At 44.5% G+C, this 20,857-nt stretch overlaps 3 protein-coding genes across 5 annotated transcripts; 2 read left to right on the plus strand and 1 right to left on the minus strand.

Annotated features, from left to right (window-relative positions):
• Positions 1-1,390: 1,390 nt before the first annotated feature.
• On the minus strand, positions 1,391-5,288 carry fh (frataxin). Of its 3 annotated transcripts, none has more exons than XM_084594027.1 (5): positions 5,242-5,288; positions 4,481-4,572; positions 4,274-4,397; positions 4,096-4,193; positions 1,391-1,617 (listed from the first exon to the last, which is right to left on the minus strand). In XM_084594027.1, the coding sequence occupies exons 1-5, from the start codon at positions 5,257-5,259 to the stop codon at positions 1,485-1,487; spliced, it is 465 nt and encodes a 154-aa protein (XP_084450153.1). In that variant the 5' UTR covers positions 5,260-5,288; the 3' UTR covers positions 1,391-1,484. The 3 variants fall into 3 exon arrangements, with proteins under 3 accessions (XP_084450153.1, XP_084450154.1, XP_084450152.1); XM_084594028.1 differs by lacking the exon at positions 5,242-5,288 and adding an exon at positions 4,963-5,166; XM_084594026.1 differs by lacking the exon at positions 5,242-5,288 and adding an exon at positions 5,110-5,151.
• Positions 5,289-5,472: 184 nt separating this feature from the next.
• LOC146198533 (F-box only protein 33) lies at positions 5,473-9,275 on the plus strand. Its single transcript, XM_084594030.1, has 3 exons — positions 5,473-5,982; positions 6,643-7,328; positions 7,736-9,275. The coding sequence occupies exons 1-3, from the start codon at positions 5,546-5,548 to the stop codon at positions 8,020-8,022; spliced, it is 1,410 nt and encodes a 469-aa protein (XP_084450156.1). The 5' UTR covers positions 5,473-5,545; the 3' UTR covers positions 8,023-9,275.
• Positions 9,276-10,278: 1,003 nt separating this feature from the next.
• Positions 10,279-20,375, plus strand: LOC146198534 (chondroitin sulfate synthase 1-like). The gene is made up of 5 exons (XM_084594029.1): positions 10,279-10,845; positions 12,296-12,540; positions 12,776-13,015; positions 13,618-13,758; positions 16,344-20,375. Exons 1-5 carry the CDS (start codon positions 10,362-10,364, stop codon positions 17,448-17,450), a joined length of 2,217 nt encoding a protein of 738 aa, XP_084450155.1. The 5' UTR covers positions 10,279-10,361; the 3' UTR covers positions 17,451-20,375.
• Positions 20,376-20,857: the final 482 nt, after the last annotated feature.

Raw genomic sequence — 20,857 nt, forward strand, 5'->3', positions numbered from 1 at the left:
AGGAGCGATAGGGAAGCAGGAGGATGCACGAGACTTGGAAGTCTGTGGGGATAAGGTTGACGAGTATGCTGCAAGACAGTTAAATGGAGATCAATGAAAGAGGCCTTTGGCTTGCAGCATATGTAATGGCACTGATGAAATAGGCATAAAAGACAGTTTAAAAGACTATAGACACCTCATTTATGGGTTCGTGTTTTATCATTTCTATATCATTTCTAATGATGCCTAAGACATTGCTGTACACGAATCACCACGTCATATTCGCCTACGACTGCTGAACAATTTATAATCGAATTTCGCTTTGCACCTGTTTCGGTTTCAACAGCCTAGAGATGGCTGTAATGTCACAGTCAAGTCCAGGTCACGTGAGGATAAAAATAGATTGCTGTGTCATTTAAATTCACTACAATGATAAACCCAGCCTGCCTCAAGAACAGGAATCATTACAAGTGAAGAATGAGAGATTATATCGCTGTTTTTTCATGCCGCGCATCAAGGCATGATTGTGACGTCACAGCCATCTCTCGGATAACGAAACCAAAACTGGTGAGAAAAAAAAATACAGTTATAAATTATTAAGCAGCCGTAAGCGAAAACTATGTGCGGATTGATATATAGTAATGACTTACGCATAATTAACAAAAAAAATGCCACCAAAATTTGGTGTCTATAGTCCTTTAAGAAGGGATGTCAGCTATTGTCATTAACTTCCAGGAATCAGCAAAGAGAAATCAATTTATAATGAAAAATTGTAAATTATCAGTTTGGTAACCTGGCCTGCTTTATCGTTGGAGATATCGCTACTGAAAAGCATATCTTCCCTGTTTATTAATTTAATTAAGTGACGGCTCCAAACTATCAGAACTGTGGGACTATATAACATTTCTGTGCAAGCATTTTTGTGTAAATGAAAGCATGAAACAAAAGAATACACCTACTTTTTCCAATTACAAGAGAGCTAGTTCTCTAAATGATGCAAATAAAAATGGGCCTCCTTACTTGTGAAATCATTATTACGATCTGAATAGCACAATTACTGACTTTTTTTTTGTGCCTATAAATTCCTTCTGCACGCAAATAAATATCAGTTGCTAGTCAGCACCTGTGTTGTTCAGTCTTGTCTTCGTTTTCGCGCTGTTTTTATTAATTTCTATCATGCACCAACTAGCCCGCCAATATGCTCTCCTGTATAGCACCACTGCAATACAACTGAAACAGGTTAAGTTCATTCAAGAATGCACACACTCAACAAGGGACACAGGATAGCTAAAGAGCTTGAAAGCTACATTGCAAGCAGATTTCAAAAACACAAACTTCCCCATGAACTTGTGCACTAAAGTTGAGTTTGTAAAAGTGAAAGTGATCGAACAGCTGCAGGTAAAACATCCAAGCAGACAACTTCGAATAATTGCCTAATAGACATTTATTTACAATAAATATGCAGTAAGAAAAGTTATAAAACCTATGCCTACATTTTTTTTTTTTCAAATGCAACAATCAAACTTCACAGGCTTCTTTAGCAATGATGATATCTCACTTTCTAGAAGATCACGGAGAGACACACCATCATGCTTGTACACCCACTTGCTTCCTACGAAGTCATACCTCTTTGGACCACTGAAAAAGCAATGCATATTTTTTGTTTTTTGTAAACAATGTTCAGAGGCTGGACATTCCAGATTTTTTTTCTTTAATATGAGACGCTATTTTGGCGTTTACTGCAGAACATGTGTCTGTTTTTTTTTTTTTTGTGAATATTTTTTATGAATGAGTTACTTTTTCTGGTCATTAAATGTGGCAGTCATGTTTGGCCAAGAGTTGTTTAATATGTATCTTGGAATTTTTTATGGTATTAGCTTATTTACCAGTAATGAAAAAGTAAATGATACTAATAGAAGCCGTGCTTGTAAAAAAAATATTGTAGTTAAATTAACTAACACAAGTTAAATGAAGTAGCTAGCATAAAAATAAATATCTGGAGGACAATTAAGATACATACGCTTTTTTTTTTTCTTTTAGTATGTGCTGTGACAGCATTAATGGCTCCTATCTGTGAGACTCCCTTTGCCGACCATTCAAATACATAACTAATTCCTTAACTTGTGCCTCTGTTATCTTACTCATACTCATAAGCCTGCAGTCACAAGCTGTCATGCTATGTGAAAGGCCACACAAAAAAGATATACGACTTCGTTCAAAGAAGCCATACAAACATGCAGGTGCACCCTAAGGACAGTGGTTTCAAACTCTGGATACAAGGCTTTCCAGTTATACTCTTATCTTGCACTCCAAACTCAGAGAGGCTACTGGGTTCGGCAGCTCCTGTGGACTCAGCCGTGTTATGTGGTCTCGTAACGTCGCACAACCTGCTGTGCCTGGGCGTGTCACCTGCCAACCACCATCCTGCCGGAGACATGCTCGTGAATTTTATTGTGAAAACAATAGTACGACAGCCAAAGTGAGACCTCGGGTGGCCGCAACTATGCCATGAAGAAGCGTAGCTACGGCCTACTCATAAAAAACTCAGCCTGCCATGACATTTGAATTCAAGTTACCCATATGCTATGGGCCGGAGCTGCAAACTCAGGTTGCTCCTTTCATATGGGAGGGTGATATTAGAATCAGCCTGCCAGAACTGATTCTCGTTACCCCTACGACACGCAGGTACGTCCATACGGCTTCATTAAAGCGTGACTTTATATGTGGGCTGGTAGCTTACGCTCTTGCATCATACCCTTAAAGGATGACCTTAAGTGTCCCCATTATGTAGCACCTTACACTGATAGGGCGTGATAGGAGAATAATGTAGCAGGCAAAAGAAGCTACCGCCGTTGCTTTCGCAATTTAACTAGGGTTAACCAGAGCTACACCACAACTAATTTTTTGCTCACTGCACCCACAGTGCTGGTGGCAGAGTTTTCATTGAACGAGCTTAACAACTGTGTGTTAGAACACAAATGGAATTCGAATTCTAATAACTATGCTGATACATTATCGCAGAGTTGTCTTGTCGAGCCCAAGTAAGAGAGTGGAGCATCCCATGGTCAGCATGATGCCAGCAGTGATGGAACTGCTGCTATATCACCATGGTGGCCTGAACATGATACTTTAATGCGACAAATTCATGGGCTCCACTCCGCAGAAAACTCAGCATTGCATTATTGCAATTGTGAGCAAAAAAATACGAGCATGCCTCTGGCAGGTCAACCTTGGCAGGCGTCATGGTCAAACGCTGAATGGTTGGTGGCTTGTGTGAAGCCGTGAGACCACATGACATGGCCGAGATGGCAGCAGCTGCCAGCTGGTACTGCTCCTGTGAGACAGAAACTCAACCCAACATCCCTGGATCCCATGTCAGACAAAATACCCTTAAACCATGCAAGCACGTTAGTATGGCTTGCTGAAATGTGGCTTTATATCTATGCCGGGCAGTGTTTCACATAATGTGGTAGCCTATGACAATGTTAATGAGTATGTTTGCAATAATAGTAGCACAATATTATGGATACGTGATTAAGGAACTAAGCATTAAGTATGTACACAAAGGAAGACCTGCATGGACAGCTGTAGGGAAGAGCCATTAATGCTGTTGCCATAACTTGAACGCAAAGTTAAATGTCCTCAAATTTTCTTCATGCCCATGCACAGCTTCATATCAGTGCAGCTCATAACCTACCTAAATTCAAGCTGGCAGTGAACAAACAGCGCTTAGCTAGCATGTGGTGAAGAGGTGGTGCTTTCCACTCTGCCTAGGTGTGGAAGCTAACAGCGCAATATTGCAAATCACATAGCTGCACTGCTTGTCCAACAATACCACCATTGCTTAACACCCCTGACTGAAAGTGTAACTCGTATTTTACCGCCAGACAAACACGATTTGGAAAATTGCAAACCGAGTTTTGAAAACTGGCACTGGTGCACTTTCATCTGTGATTATAACAAGTGGGACATTATTGAGGTTTGAACTTTTCCGTTTAAGCTGCAAAATTTTCAGTTTAAATGAAAAAGACCCATCCCTCGAAAATATCCCGCCTTTTATTATTTCAACAAATAACAAGAACATATTATAAGAGTACTAAACGTTCAGATGAATACCTGATGGGAGATGAAAGCCAGATTTGCCTGTTTGGCGTCTGTTTATTGATGACATAGGTGCCATATTTTCGCCCTAAGTGCACTGTCAGGACACCATCCTATACAGAAGAAAAGGGTATTTTTTTAGTACCTCTTTGCAGCTACACTGAAATTATGAAAACATGCAAGTTTTACTCACACTCAATGCAAGATCTGCTTCAGGAACATCACAAAGGTCTTCAATTACTTCATCAAACTTTTCAGCCAAGGATTCCAATGCCTCTTTTGTAAGCGCCTCGTACTCAACTTCAGACATGGAAGGCCTGAAAACATTACAGATAACATAACTTCAGCTGCATGCAGCAATACTGCTTTTGAGTCGGGTTGCACATGCATTTGATCATACTCATTTATGTCTCCGTTTGATGAGAATGCTCGCCATGGACTTCTGCAGTGGCTACTCAGAAGGTACAAATGGCTCAGCGCAGCAGGCGCGGTCTGAAACATCAGTCAGAACCAGATGCCAATTTGTTTACGCAGAATGTATTATGGGGATTGTCTGCACTGCACATAATTAACGTCCTTAATGGGCCGCGCACTTCTCACTTGCATCAAGGTTTTCAGACTATAAGCCGTAAGGTTATTAAATCACAACGAGGGCTCAAAATGAACGCCAATTTAGGCGGCACGAGAGAAGTAGTGAAAAATATGATCTCCGAAATGTGCGCTCGCAATTGCGCACGCCAATGCGAACATCTTAATGCTGAAGCCAAGCTACAAGACACGACAGCTAGGCAAGAAGAGCTTAGAAGACATTACTGACACGCTCACAAAAAGGCACAAGCGGCCTGGGCAAGCACGTTACACGTGAAGTTGCAATAAACTAACACATCTTTCGCCGACGACGAAGGCGCACAGCGGTGTCAATGGATATGACAAAGTGGCTTTTGCACGACACTGCACCAGGAATGTCCAACTTTTCCGCCCAGTAACACGCCGTAACCCATTCATACTCCACAAAAAAGAACTTCCAACCACGGTGTTCCCGATCATGGTACCGATCACCGTGGTCTCAATGACATCATGAGGCAGAAACTTGCGCACTCCAGTGATCACCTTGTGTAAACTGGGAACGCGTCAAATGTATTCCTAAATGACCAAACTCACGTGAAACAAGCAAATCATTGCGTCATCGCACAATACAAGCAACTGAACAACAAAAAGAAGCGCCTTGATTGAATGCTAGCGCCACTACACTACCGGACCCTAAACTCAAAGTCCATGTCATAAAATTATAAATCAACCTTTTTTTTTTTACATTGCATAAACTGTAAAACTAAGTTAGAACATTTTAATAACTCTTTAATTTTGTGAATTGAGACCCCGCAGCTCCGTCACCTTGTTTTCAGAGAAGCAGCTTGCAGCAAGCGAACCAAGGCTATTTCCATGTGGGCAGTGGGTCCGTGTTGTAATGTCGGTGGGGTGGGCTCGCGGGGATTTTGCTGCCTTACCGTCTGTTGTCCTAGTCGAAATTTACGAGTACCTGTCGTTCAGGGATAAATTAAAGGCTTCCTCTACATGTCGGGCGTGGCGGGAATGCCTTTTCCATCCACGATTTTGGACGACGCTTACGATCCGTTTAAGCCGCAAGCGAAACGCCTGGCGTCAGGCTGAATTTCTGTCCCGAAAATGCGGGCGCTTTGTTCGTCACTTCACCCTGGAGTTCGACTGCACAAGCCCGCTGGTCGTTCAGCAGTGCGTCGCTGTTCTCGCATTTCTCGGAGAGAACCGTCAACTGGTATCGCTATGTCTCCGTCCGACTGCCTGCGTTGTCGCCTGGCCTTTACGCCCCAGCGACGGTCCGACGTGCACAGGCAATGAAAACGAAACCATCGCCGTCTACGACAGGTGAGTGAGCGCCAGGCGTTGCGAACCGGCGCTGAAAGCATACCTATAGCGTCCCTGCTGGAAGTTTGTTCAAACGCTGACGGCGTCAAAGCTGTCTGAGCGTTCCTTAGAGCGAACTCGCAACCAAAAATAGTGCGCTTGCTTACCTTGTTTTTTTTTCTTTCGGTTTGCTCGCAGTGTCCGGTCGTCGGAGTAGAAAGCTGTCACGTGATGTCACTCGACCTTCAGCTCTGTGTTACTGTTGCTCACAAGTAAACTGCGACAACTTCACAAAGAAAAATCTTTAGGAACTTTTAAAAAAGTTTGTGTAAATATATTCGCCTGGACTAGGCATTCGTGCTCAGGCCGGATTGCATTACATGGAATTTGCGGCAACTTGTAGTTACCCAGCGCATAGAATGCTGTGAGCGAAAGACGTTTTTGATCGGAAAATATAATATGTATTGATCCTCGTCCTTGTAGAACGCCTTGCAAGTTTTAACCACTAGCGCCAAGTTGATGCATGATTCTCAATTCAGAGACTTTCGTTACTATTGCTATTTTATTGTAATAAAAACTGTGCTGTTTGTTTTGGTGCAGTTCAATTCAAAGATCTTTGTTACTACTGCTCCAATTATTTCATTGTAATAAAATGTGTACTTTTTTTTTTTTTTGGTGCAGGTTTATTGACGCTATCAGGCAAGTTATCTCCACCACGAACCACTTGGAACATTTCTCTCTCGGATGCCTGGAGGACATATTCCACCATTCAGATAGCTTCCTGACTCTGCTAAGCTTACACCAACGACGATCGCTCACTCAGCTCTACCTCGCCAGCGTGAAGGAAGACCCCGACCACTATCCCATTCCCGAGGTCCACTTGCGGCACTTGCACCAATTCGAATGCCTCACAGCTCTGAGCATTGACTACGACTATGTCTGTGACCAGTTCCTTTTGCTGCTCAGCGAACGAGGTGTGCTTTCAAAGCTGGTGCTGCATGTTCATGGCCTTGACGACCAGCAGTCTGTTTGTGAAGGCTCATGGATCGAACTTAGTCGGCGATGCCCAAAGCTGCGCGTCACAATCACACTACTACACACCTGTGAGCAGTGGAGTGCCATCAAGAGCCTTCTCAGCGCTGCCATTCCGTTAGCCAGGTTTCAGTCCTACTTCAGTGACGGATTTCGAAGCGATGTCTTGGATCTACTATCTGCACAATATGCTGACACAGTGGAAGCAGTCGTCGTTGTGAGTGCCCTCTCTGGTAGCGGAGGAATCCCCCAACGCACATTTGCACTGCGAGCTGAGAGCCCTGTGGTGATGCTGGCGTGGCGCTGCCATCGCCTTAGCAGTCTCATATTAGTTGGTAAGTTGTACGTCAGTTGTTTCATTGCTGTAGCATCACAGTGTACTACTCGTTGAATGACTTGTAATATTTCATGTCAAAAACAGAACCAAAGAAAAAGCACTAGGGTGGCAAATGGCAGAGTAGCTGTTCCTTGTGTCTATTCCTTTGTGATGTTCTGTCATTCTACAATTAACTGTATGGCTTGCCAGATTTGAAGGATTGAATAATCAATTGCCAATGTCCATTACTGGGGCATCAACTTGCCACCATATGACTTCATGATAATCGCTGCAGTTTTAATATATGCCAGCAGACTGATTTCTTATGGGCAAGAGAGAAGCACTAGTTATTCGTTACTGATTATTTCATCATGTGTGCGAATAAGTTTTTGTCACTCATTGCGGCCAATTGACTTCTGCATGCAGGTCACGAGATAGCAGACATGGACCTCATAGCTGTGGCACGGTTGCGGGGGCCACAGCTGAAGGAGTTGGTCATTCCAGCAGATTGCGTTTCTGGGAGCAGCGGCGGGGGACCTTATTATAGCGAGCTCCGCCCCACTGACGTGAAACATCTAGAAACTGAGGTCTCCCTAAGCCTTCAGCGGACCTGGGCACTGACCAGCCTTCAATCTCCTATCCAAGACGAAATGGGAGAAGTCCGGAGCTACATGCGCTCTTTACAAGAGCTTCAGGGTTATGCCAGGACGTAATGTGTACATTGCAGCCACTTGTGGTTTGAAGGCATTGTCTGACAGTCATCTACCAATTGCTCATTCCACGCCAGCCTGTTGCCATCAGGCACCGTGTTCATCTTCTTTGGCCTCTAGCCAGTTAGGTAGGGGCCTTCAGACGGGTGTAAATGACACAAGTGGCTGCATTCACATGTGCAACCGTTGTTAAGTACCTGTACATCTTTTATTCCACTGGAGAGGATTATAAGACGATTGCTCGCATACACAAGAAATCTCCCATGACTGATGATAGCATGATGTTGTTGAACAGCAAAGCACAAATCTCATCATACTGTTGAGACACAGTCCTCCAGAAGGGCTGTCTGTTATCGAGGGCATCAGTCATTTTCGAACCCATTGTTTTGTGCCGCACTGCAGCTTACATCCAGTGCATGGACCGACAGCAGTAAAGTCTTTTTAGTGGGCCACCTGTGATGCAAATGTGATATTCCTGCCGGCTTTTTACAAGCCAGCAGCGTGGTCTCAAGGTTTTTAAAAGTGTGCCAAGTTAGAACAATGCCACTTACACATGCTTACCAACTGAACACCACACACACAGGACATACGTCTCACACTACGTGATCCGAGGGTCAGCGGAATGCACCATTTCCAAGTTGCCATGCTGCACCACTGGCAACAGAGCTGCAATACTGCCGTGCGAAGAGGCTCTCGATTTCCAGAGACTTGCTGTTGTTTAACACCACATAATAAGGATCCATCCAAGACCAAACTACATCCTGCGTGAGCGGCCTTCTCTCTTGGCCCTTACGTTTTGTGCATTCTGATGGGTGCCACTGCAGTGACCTGCTTTCTGCAGTCTTAACATTTCCACTCTGCTGTTGTGGCCGGCGTGCTTAGAGATCTATATTCAATCTGTGCCTCTATAATATCATTGCACAGCGCCTGCAAACATTTGTTAACTTGGCAAGAGGTTTAATATATTTTCACAGTGAATTTTTTTAGATGTGTAACTGAGCACATTGTTATTTGCAGTGAATTTCCACAGATTATGACCTTAATGTATTCACGGTTTTCTATTGTATGTGTACCTTTGTTTCTGGAAGTGAAAAGGCACAGTGTGTGCCATAGTCAACATCAGTAAGGTGACTGAATCTTTTTTTTTTAATGCAAATGTGTTGTTTCTTATACTCGTTAAGGTGCTCAGGACTTGATAGTATGTCCTCTGGAAGTTATGTTTTGTAGAAGATTATTAAAGAATTTTAAATATGTTATCATATTGAGTCTGTCTTTGTTACAACTTTTCTTCCTACACAAACAATTTAGTCTGATCTCTGATTAGCATGATATGCAAAAGAAATTATAGATCATCTTTGCTATATTTTTGTATATTCTGGTCCTTACTAATGCTATCCAAGTTGTACAGAAGGCCACTAATTGCTATTACCAAGCTGTAAATGCCCTTAAAAGGCTTTCTAAACGATTCATTCAATTCCCTGCATCCTAGACTAGCATTACTCTTCAATGACATAACCAGTCAGCAGCAAATGTGGTGGTGTAGTTTTTGAGGAACATTATGGTTGACCACATAGTTTTGATGTCAATATCAGTATTGTGGCTCCATCATTCACTTCTTGCATTTAAGAACTTTAGTAACTGTTAAGCATGTGCAGTGCTTCCAGAACATTTATTCTCAAAGAATGTCTACAGGGTTTGATGTAAACTTAACATCACCGATGAAGATATAAGTTGTTGTAGACAGCCTAATGCACTGTTTTGGACATGAACGAATTTTTCCTTACTCCATGATTTTGGCTAATGTTGCACATTATCATGACAGGAATTATCTGAACATTGTATCAACTACTGTTAGATCATTCACGAGAAAAAAATAAGCTGCAAATATTGTTCTGAGATAAGCAGTTATCAGTATGTGTTTGCATCATGAGTGATGCTGTTTACGCAAAACGAAGTTTGTTTACTTTTTGTGCTTTGCGATGAGCACATCATGCCCTGCAATACTGGTTTCCCGGCAATTATGTAAGGCGATTAAAGAAAAGACATTGACTTAAGCTCCACAACCATGGCTGTGGCCAGATGTAGAGCGCAACGCAAAAGCGTCTGGAAACAGTGATGAAAGTGAAACTGCTTGTTTTTGTTTCCTCCTCACTTGTAGCGCGCGCGCGCATGCAGTGCCTGCGTGTGCAATCGCTTAAAGTTTTCCGTAACTTGTCGATTTCAGAGTTGTCGTGGCTGATCTGTGGCACAGCTAGAAGGGCGAAGAAGTTTGTTCTAAGTTTGTTTTATTCAATATAGATTTCGGGAGACTACGTGAACCCGTCGCGTGTGCACCAAGCGTGATGAAGAGCGCTGTGCCTGGGGCTCTTTCTTCGGCTGTCAGCTTGCTCGCCGGTACTCTGATCGGGTTCGTGATCACAAGCCAGGTTTTACTATGGCTGAACAGTGAGAACTTCTGCGATACATCGCATTTCCAGCGAACGCAGGCCACTCCAAAGTCTCGCCTTCTGTTCGTCGGCGTGATGACGGCGGAGAAGTACCTGTCCACGCGAGCCCTTGCAATCCAGCGCACTTGGGGCAAAGCCCTGAGCGGCAGGCTTGCTTTCTTCTCGAGCGGCACCTCGCGTTGGGATGGCGAGGAGAGACTGCCGCTGGTCGCACTTCGTGGCGTTGATGACTCTTACCCGCCTCAAAAAAAGTCCTTTCTCATGTTGAAGTATATGCACGATCACTACATTGACCAGTATGAGTGGTTCATGCGGTGCGACGACGACGTTTACGTGCACGTCGAGAGGCTGGAGCGATTCCTCCGCTCTGTCAACTCGAGTAAGTTATTTTTGCATCCTCCCCACCATCCCACGCCATTCACTTTCCTATGATGTGGCTCATGGCAGAAAGGCTGATATTTATATTTCGAACACACTTCGCATTGGCAATTTCAAAGCTCGGACACTTCATCTGGTTTACCCAGTCAAAAAAAAAAAAAAAAAACGCTCTAATTGGAATTGTCAATACAATTATCTGAAATCAATGGGAACCAACTGTAAACCCTTTCTACCTATTGGTTAATCGGACCTGCCGTGTGGAATGAACTGGACACAGTGGGAACCAAATGGGAAATCATTGCCTCCCGTTGGTTACGATTGAGGCACGATCGAATCCAATTGGGTACATGGAAATTGAAACCACTTGGCAGATTCGTTGTTGCTAATTGGTCTGCCCAACTGCACCCAGTATTTACAAGAACATTTGTTAATGTGACAAACGTGGCAAAACTTATACATTTTTTTAACGGGTTTCAAAGACCTATCTGCTAAATTGTATACATCATTTGCACTTTTTCTGCAGTTGAAATCAAATAACTGCACTGAACTAACAGGCGCCATTAGCCCCAGTATGAGACTCATGTATGCGGGATATATAAATGGAAGCAAATATGTGTTCTATGAATATTTAGTCAGCTTAGGTTAGCCATTGCCTGGGATTGTACAAATATCCCTTGAGTGTGAAGCATCATTGTTTGCTTAGTTTGATTTCTATGAAAGCTTGTAATTGTCATAATTTTGATTCCTCTGTAAAAATGTTATAATGTACAGTGTCTACTTCACAAATCAGGCATTTTCTTTCCCACGTTAATATCGCTCATATAAAACATTTTACAACAGAAGTACATTTTACGAACATCTCTTGGGTGCAATGTTACCTGCATGAGACATAAAGGTTCAATCAGGGCAGTTCATTTGGTCCATCTGGTCCGCTTATGTACTAATTTATGATCGAAAATCTTCAAACTGATACCAAACGTAAACAGTTGGAGCCCATTGTGTTTTTGACTGGGGGATACAGGAATCTCCTAATGTAGTAATGTATGCATAATGCTTGAGGTACGCTGTATAAAATAGTGCTTTTCTGGATGCGAGGTTCTGAATTAAGAGACAAGCCAGCTACATGCACACTGTAGTTGTAAAAAAAAAAACAAGTATCAAAGGCAGCTCAGCACCATAGGCCCTGATAAAATGAGCATGATAGCTACTGCTACCATCCCGTTTCAAAGGGGACGCTCCTATATTCCATCCATCTATCCATCCCTTATCATTTTGGCTGGATGTATTTTTTATAAGTGCCAATATATTCCACCTTGTGTGTAAATAAGAGCTGATACATAACAATTTTCCATTGTTTAGAATTGACAGCGATCATTTACTTCTCACTTTCATCGTAAGTAAAAATTTCTTGCAGCAGCATAATTCTCAGCCCTTGCTATGTCTTTTTACAGGCAAACCCCAGTACATTGGTCAAGCTGGTCTTGGGAATAAAGAAGAATTTGGCCAATTAAGCCTTGAGCCTGATGAGAACTTTTGCATGGGTGGTCCTGGTGTGCTCTTTAGTAGAGAGACTCTTCGACGCCTTGTTCCACACATCTCAACGTGCCTGAAGCACCTTTACTCAACCCATGAAGATGTTGAAGTTGGGCGTTGTGTGAGGCGACATGTTGGCATACCTTGCACTTGGTCCTATGAGGTACCACATTTGGTTTCATGAAGTGCATACAGGCACATAAATAGAGATACAGTTGATAGACAGATGCATGTGATAAAAAAACTAAGCCTGGTTACTTATTTTGCTTGAGTGATGAGTTACTGAGGGAGAATCGAGTGTGACTAGTGCTCTAAAGTGAGAAAAAAGAAAGGGAGGGCAGTAATTCCCAAATAATTTCATTTAACATTTCATCACTGAACTTTCATTCTTGTTACAGATGCAGACCATATTTTACCATAACTTTTTTGGAGAGGTGGCATTGAAAGGCCGTGTCAGGAGACGCGAAGTGCATCGGTCTCTTACACTGCACCCGATTAAAGACCCTCGTGAAATGTACAAGGTGCATGCATATTTTGGAGGTTTTCGTGCCCAAGAATTGAGACATCGATCACTGCAACTTTTGAGGGAGATACGCTGGGCTGCTCAAAGCTATGGTGGATGTGTGTCACCAACACAGGTAAGTTATATCAGGCATGCTGTAAGTTTTATCAGGCATGCTCATATTCTGGATGTCTAGGAAGAGGGCACTGTACATATGTGAAAATAGTGAGCAGAACAAATTAATTGTTATTTTACACTGATGACAAGATAGGAGGATTTCTCTTCTGAATGATGCCACCAGCAGCATTGTGTGCCAGCTCTAAATGCTAGTTATTATGTAAAATTTATAGGTTTGGGTCATTTAAGATAACTTGTTCTTCTGTGAACTGTTGTTTGACATATTTTTCTGTTTTTATTTTTAATATCCATCTGGCATCCTGTAATCATGTATGTTGTTTACATAACTGTTGCCTTCCTTCTGGGTTTCTGGAACCGTTAGTTATAAGTAAACTAGGTACAGCTTTGCAATGGGTAAGGCATGATAAGGCTACTGCTGTTGCATCTTGGCTTCTGAGAATGGTGAGGAGCCTGGACGTTTCTTAATTGTTCCCAGATGTCAATTGTAAACACGTCTTGTGCAGGAGCTAATTGACAGTTTGCTACAGTTCTGATTATTTCATCATTTTGTGCTGAAAGAACCATTTCTTTTTTTTAGTGGTAATTATTTTTTGCAAACAGGCTGCATCACCATGGTGTAAAGGCATTGTGAATGGATCATCAGCACTTTCTGAGATGCCTTCACTCACGAAGTACTTTCCAGGAGAAATTCAAGACCTGCTAACATGGGACTTCTTTTCAAAAAGCCTCTACTCTGATCAAGTAAGGTCCTGTTAGGTTTATATACAAAGTTGATTTTAGAACGTAGGTGCAGAGTTGTTCTTGGGAAACACAATCAAAAATCATTGGCACAGGCATGATTACACCATTGTCAGAGAAGTCCAGTAGGTGCTGTGACACTCTCCAGATGCTTGCGCATGAATTAAAAATCACTGACCTCCATGTCGTACACTTGAACTTTGTAACAGTGAAGTCCAAGTGGCCTTGCATTTTCCTCGTTATAGCAATTGCTTCGTTACAATCGTCGGTGACACTGGGCGCACTTATTACTGCAAAAACCTATACAGGCAACTGTAACGCGGGGGCTGTTTCGTCATGAGCAGAGCTTCCTTCTGGCTTCCCCGTATGACAGCAGTATCTGACGGAGAATGAGTATGCCAGATCAAATGCGTTGCACTCGATGAAACTTGCTTGCCCGCTGCCCCCGTTTCATGAGTGAAAGTTGTATACCATAAACAGTCGATCCTGGATGTATTGAACTCGCAGAAGATCGCGAAATAGTTCGATATATGGATAATTCGATATTTGAAACATGCCAACAGATGAGCCGTACTATGATAGAAGTTTGAATACGATGCATCCACGCTAGCCGCGCATCGTGCACACTGCTTGCCGCGGACATGGCGAGCCGCGAAGCGCGCGAGTGCCTGTACTGATTGTACTGAGCCTCAGTTACCCCAGGCGTCGAAAAGGAGAGCACACTGGGTGCTTCTTCACGCGCTGCTCCATGGACGTGAGCGTGTGCTCCAAATATGTTGAAAGGACAGACCGGAGCGTCAAAGTTCGCGCTGCTCATGTCTTGCGCCGCGCATCGCATGTGCCGCTTGAGTTGGGGATCACGTGAAAGCCGCTGTGGACGGTGCTTTGGGAAAGGCCACCGTAGATCATAAGATGTTTACTTCTGGTACTGGTGAATGAGATCGCTATGCTAATACAATTAAAATTCGGGTATGCAGTTGATTTCCGCGTCTTCTTCAACAGAGAAGGAGGCCACGTGGAGGCCTTCCGTGAGTTAGGCTGGCTTCACTCCATAACAACCAGCACACCGAACGTCGGCTTTCCCGCATAACTTTAATGTCGCGGTGGGAAAAAAAAAAAAAAAGCATGCCAGTCCGAAGGCCACTTTCAAGCGAAGCCGACGTCCACCACATTAGGCCGTTTTACAGCTTTGCAATGAGTGCCAAGGGCAGCGCTATAGTGCTCCAGAGCACTATAAGCGCTCCAACGCGAAAGAAGTTTGTCGTAGAGCTATTAGGTGAAGCATCTGTTGCAGGAAAGGGCACAGCGTGCAGTTTTATATATCGAACGTTGGCTGGACAGGAATTCGATAAAGGCGAACAAGGCTGCTATACTTTGCATGGGATTTTCAAGGGAAAAGTTTGAGAGTTCGATATAAGCAATAATTCGATATGTCCGGGATCGACTGTTGTACTGTTTTATCACTGCACTTAATTGGTCATGTGAAATAGGTGGGAAGTCGAGAACGTCAAGCGCGCCAAACGTACTGCTAAACGGTCAGATTATGCCGCGGAAGCGAAAACTAAACTGCTCGCGGCAGGTGCTGAGCACGGCGCGGTAGCAGTGTGTCCCGTACAACGAGGAGGTTGGAGAACGCGGAACACCGAGCACCATCGCAACATCCGAGGCGCGGCGGGCCGTGCTGACCGCGTTGCGTGACATCGTTCAACGGGCCGTGGGCACGAGTTTCGACGAAGATTCGGCAAGGACTACGAATTGTTAAGAAAAACGCTTCGAGTAGTCCCTGCTTGCTATGACAGGATATTTTTTCCGCATATTTTGCGCAGTGATCGACCGAGTCGGTTATGCTTGGTAATTCACTTTGTCGTGCCGAATATAAGTGTAGAACGCAAGTGTCGAGCAGTTCTATTAAATATATTGAGTGCGAATAGTCGAAGGGATTCATTCTCCTTTTGTAGGAAACTTCACGAGAATGAGGTATCAAATGCATGTGCTTCTGTCAGAGCTTCTAAGGTGAATAGTAGACATGCTTGACAATGTCTGGTAAATCAGAAAGCCCATTTTCCAGTGTATGTTTTCTTTTATAATCACGTAACATATGACGCAAGCGGCGAGAAAAAATATTCAACTAATTAGTGCTTGCGGACCTTTCAGTGAATTTTCTCTATTTGAGCTCAAATAGAGCTGCATTCCTTTGGCATAAAACTGTGAAAGGAATGGGGCAAATTTTGATTGCGCATATGTCAGCATAGCTTTCAAGGAATTTGCAAAAGTGTAATTATCTTTTGTTTCCGCCTCCATGTGCATATTTTCACGCAGTGTTTTTCATGGATTTCGCTATATGGAACGCCTGCATGGCTACTTTTACACTACATTGGCTGATTTTGCTGTGAAACGAGCATACACTAATCAATGGAGGCAATCTTTTATCTGTGGTGTTGACTGTGCTCCGCCAAGCTTTTTGTGAGATGGTCTGTCGTGAAGAATTATGTAGACAAAGTAAAATTATGTCTGTAGTCTTCAGCATCGCTTGCCACTACTGCATCATTTTCTTAGTATGATACATTCATTACGGTCATCCACAACAGGTGACGAACCCGCGCCGACGCATCGAGTCGTACTACGAGATCAGCATCAACAACGTCATCAGCGACCTGATGGAGCTCACAAACCGCTATTCTAAGCAGCGGGGTCGCGTGATCGAGTTCAAGGATGTGCTGTACGGCTACCTGCGCGTGGACCCTTTGCACGGCGCCGACTACGTGCTAGACCTTCTGCTCACGTATCGCAAGTACCGCGGCCGCAAGATGACGCTGCCCGTACGCCGCCACGCCTATGTGCAGCAGCCCTTCACGCAGCTACGGATTCGGGACATTACCGGCCGGAGTGGGTCTCAACGGGCCACAGTCCGCTTCGTGCTTCCGTTGTGCGGTCGGCGAGCCGCCTTTGAGCGTTTCCTGCGCGTCTTCCGCGATGTGTGCCTGGACGCGGACGACTCGTGCACCCTGCTCGTGGTGCAGTACAGAGACACCGCCGCGGAGGCCGACGACTTGGAAGGCACGGTGTCAGCCGAGCGAGTGCTGGGTGCCGACTACGACAAGGAGCGCGTCGAGTTCCTGCCCGGCAGTGGGGGTGAGTTCTCGCGAGCCGCGGCGCTCGAACTGGGCGCGTCACGCTTCCAGGAGGACGAACTGCTGTTCTTCATCGACGTCGACATGACGTTCGACGCGGGCGTGCTGCGTCGGATACGCGCCCACACGGCACGTCGCCGCAGCGCCTATTTTCCCATCGTGTTCAGCCAGTACGATCCTACGTACACGGGTGCCTCCACCGCAGATCCGCCACGTGTGGCCCCCGATGAGGGTTACTGGCGCCAGTTTGGCTTCGGCATCGCAGCCATCTACAAGTCCGACTTGGAGGATGTCGGTGGCCTGGACGTGAGTATCCGCGGCTGGGGAAAGGAGGACGTGGACTTGTTCGACCGCGTGGTGGCCTCAAATTTGACAGTGGTGCGCGCCCCGGACCCAGGCCTTGTGCATGTCTTCCACCCTGTACACTGCAGCCGCGACCTTGCCGCTGCCCAGTATGATATGTGCCTTGGAACCAAGTGGACCAGCGTCGCTTCGGAGCGCACGTTGGCTACGATCATTGCGCAACGCCATCACGAGCTGCTCACACGAAACTTTAGGCGTTGAGAGGCGCGGGAACACCTTGCAGTATGTCGAGCACCCCCGGGGCAGGGCTCTTGTCGGGCCTTCCTTCTGCGTCTGTCGACAAGGAGTCGCATGGCTTCTCTGTTAACCAAACATTGCTATGTCCTTTTCACAATGTGAACCAGAATGCCAGAAACCTTAGTGTCTGCGATAGCATGGTAATTCATCTTGTCCATAGTTTGGTGTAATGCGGACGTCTCTACCAAAAGAATGCCCTTGTATACCCAGACGCAGGACGTACATAGCGTGTCGACAGGGCGGCAGACTATTCGCTTTTGCTCAACATACAAACTAAAAGTAGCGTTGTGAACAGATGCATCTTGCATTTTCTGTGTCCTCTGCTGGGCCGGGACCTGCGCCACCGACGGCGACTGATCATGAGGAACTTTGCTGCTCTTTGCGCAGGGCAGTCTAAGTCGTGAATGTTATCTCGGTCTTCCCATGTCGCACCCTGGTGCTGACGCGAAATCGTTTCACAAGTACATGCATGTAATGACCGGTGAAATGCGTATATATAAGCGAGGCAGTCAGGGTTCCGTGGACCTCAAGTTTTGCTACTTTTATCTCAAGTTGTTTCATTGAGATAGGATTTTAGAAATGATTGACGTAAACCGCGTTTGCGCGGCGAAGGGTGCTGTGACGGTGGTCGGCGTCGATGCGTACGTAGTCTGTTATTTGTGATGCTTGCAGTGACGGGCGAATTTTTGTTTTTACCTTAGCGTTCTCGCTGCATTGCTAAATGCACGTATACAAGTATGGTCACAAAGGTACGCATGTTTTAAACGGTGATAGGATCAAAAGTTTTTTTTTTTTTTTTTTAAATCTTGCCACGCAGGACGACTTTCTTTCGCGCCAAAACTTGGTCGTTTTGTTGACCTTTGCCGGTCAACGCTATAGTTCTCCCGTATTACTTGAATGTTGCTTTTATCCTGCATATATAACTCTGCGTAGAGTACATGTTTAATTCTCCTTTTGAAACACGCATCATTAAGCAGTCCGTTAAAAGCGTGTTTAGGAGGAAAGGTAATTCTATGAGCGGCTGTTCGCGGCTGTAGCGAGCACTATTTAAGCAGTCCACTGATTAATGACTTTCACTCCCTTGCATATTTTCTTAGCGCGTTATTTGCGAGAGCGCACTAATAGCATCTGGCTAAACCTAGTTATCCGAGCGTAAGTTCTGTTAAGCGTTGACGTACTCGGACCGGCGCGCACCCCAACCATGGCGAGGCTGAGCAACCAAGCGCCCTTTCCGTACGGAGTGACGCGAGTGACGTTAATGACCGCGCCTGCGTTCTGGCGGCTCAAGGTCAATCGCGCAAGTGAATGACCTTGGTAGTTGCAGTGAGAAGAGCAGAGCTCACGTTCTAAAATACCACAGCTATAGATGTTGTGGCATTTTACCAGGGGTAGAATTTACGTGCCCGCTTCCAACCTTCAGTATTCGGGTTGAATTATTGTTCACAGAATAGGTGTCGCTGAGCGGTTCGATCGTCTACTATAAAAAAAAAAAAAAAAAAAAAAAAGTGCTGCGTAGTTCTTGCTGCAGAGTCCGTTTTATAATTGACTTCTTATAGCTAACTTTTCGGCGACCTAAGCAAGCTTTCGAATTTGATACGGTGATACTGATAATGGCTTAATACGGGCCAATCAAATCGAGAGCAGGTCGTCGAGGACAGTTTACGTTATTTTGGGCACGTATTGCGGCAACATTGTACGCAGTGTTTAAAGGTGGTATAACCATGTACAGAAACGGCAGTTGCGTGACCCCATGTTAAAACGCTGTACCTAAGTTGATAAATGAAGCCGGTGAGCAGCGGGCCCAGGCGTACATTTTTTTTTTTTTTTTTTGCCTGCTGATAGTTATGACAGGTAAATCTCTTATATTATAGCCTTCTTTGGTGAATGCGGTTATTAGTTTCTTGCGGTGCGTGGCTTCACCTTACTTAAATCATTTCACTGGAATGTACTGTCAAACTTAAAAACCGCATCGAGTTTAACGGTTTTACCTACTACAGTAGCTTAATTAGACGACTGTGTGATGCGTAGGAAATATCAGCGTCAGCCTTGTTGCTATGACATTTATTATAGAAGCGAGTTTTGCTGGGTAGTATTAAGGCGGCATTGAGGTCAAATAGAAGTGGGCCTGCATCAATATATGGTAGCGCGTTCTAATCACAAACAGATCAAACACTCACTCAGCTTGTGTAAGCTATAAAAGATAAAAAGTGGCGCCATCAGCGGCAGATTTCGCAACTAAACTGCGAGTGTCGGCGCCGGGTTTTGTGTGCGGATCGCTTGGGCTGCTATTCCGCCATTCACTTGAGCCCGGCGCGACTACCCGTCTTTTTCGGCAATGACGCAACGAGTTTGAGTTCGCTGACGAAGTATGTAAAACTGGTTTTCTCTGAAATGAATGCACCATTTGCCGCCAAACGAACGTCAGCATCCGCAAAAGGAGTTCGAGGAATCGAACTTCATTGAGAGCAGCAATTTCGTGCACTTGTTTTAGATGCCACATTTGAGTTATATACCGGATTGCATCATCCTATAGTTTGCCTGTTTCTGCCATGTACTCACCGCAGTCTGTTTTTTTTTCTTTTTTTTTTTAGTATTTCACCTGTGTATACATTTTGAGATCGTTTAAATCGACGTTATTAAGAGACGTATATGTATTCTGCGCACTCGTTTAGGGTCGCTGAAATACTTCGTGGCCTTCTGCATAAATGGTCTTCCTATTTACTCTTATACATGATATGTTATACGTAAGAGCGTCACTACAACGTTGTCGGGACCCCATACGCTTTCTTTGAACTGTTATTCTTACCCACCATGTGCCATGACGCGCGACCGCATATATATATATATATATATATATATATATATATATATATATATATATATATATATATATATATATATATATATATATATATATATATATATATATATAGATCTGTACTCATATGTTGTTTTACTTCGCTTACATGTGCTTTTACAGTTTGCTGTCACTGTGTGTGCTAGCTTTTACCGGCTACGCACGTGTTGATGTTTTGGCTTGGCGTCGTTTGAACGTGATATGTTTGTTGATGGCAGGCATTGTAGCTGGTTCTGTGTAGCAGCGTTTACGCCATGCATTTGTTGACGAAGTGCATTGTTGACTGTTTCTGTATGACATTGTTTTCGCCTTGCGCGTGCTGATGAGAGACATTTATTTGTGTGCTAGTCACGCTTATATCTGGCACAATTTATGCATGCCAGTTTCGCGCAGCCCACACTGTCGTGCATTTGGCTGAAGGGAAGTTCTGCCGGATGGCCGTTTATCTTCTGCGCTAGTCAGTGCCAAATTGCTTCCGGCGGTGACGAGCTGCGCGCACAGACGCCGGAATTTC

Source organism: Amblyomma maculatum, chromosome 2 (assembly GCF_055883805.1).
Source record: "Amblyomma maculatum isolate TAMU_Amacu chromosome 2, ASM5588380v1, whole genome shotgun sequence".
Lineage (NCBI taxonomy): Eukaryota > Metazoa > Arthropoda > Arachnida > Ixodida > Ixodidae > Amblyomma > Amblyomma maculatum.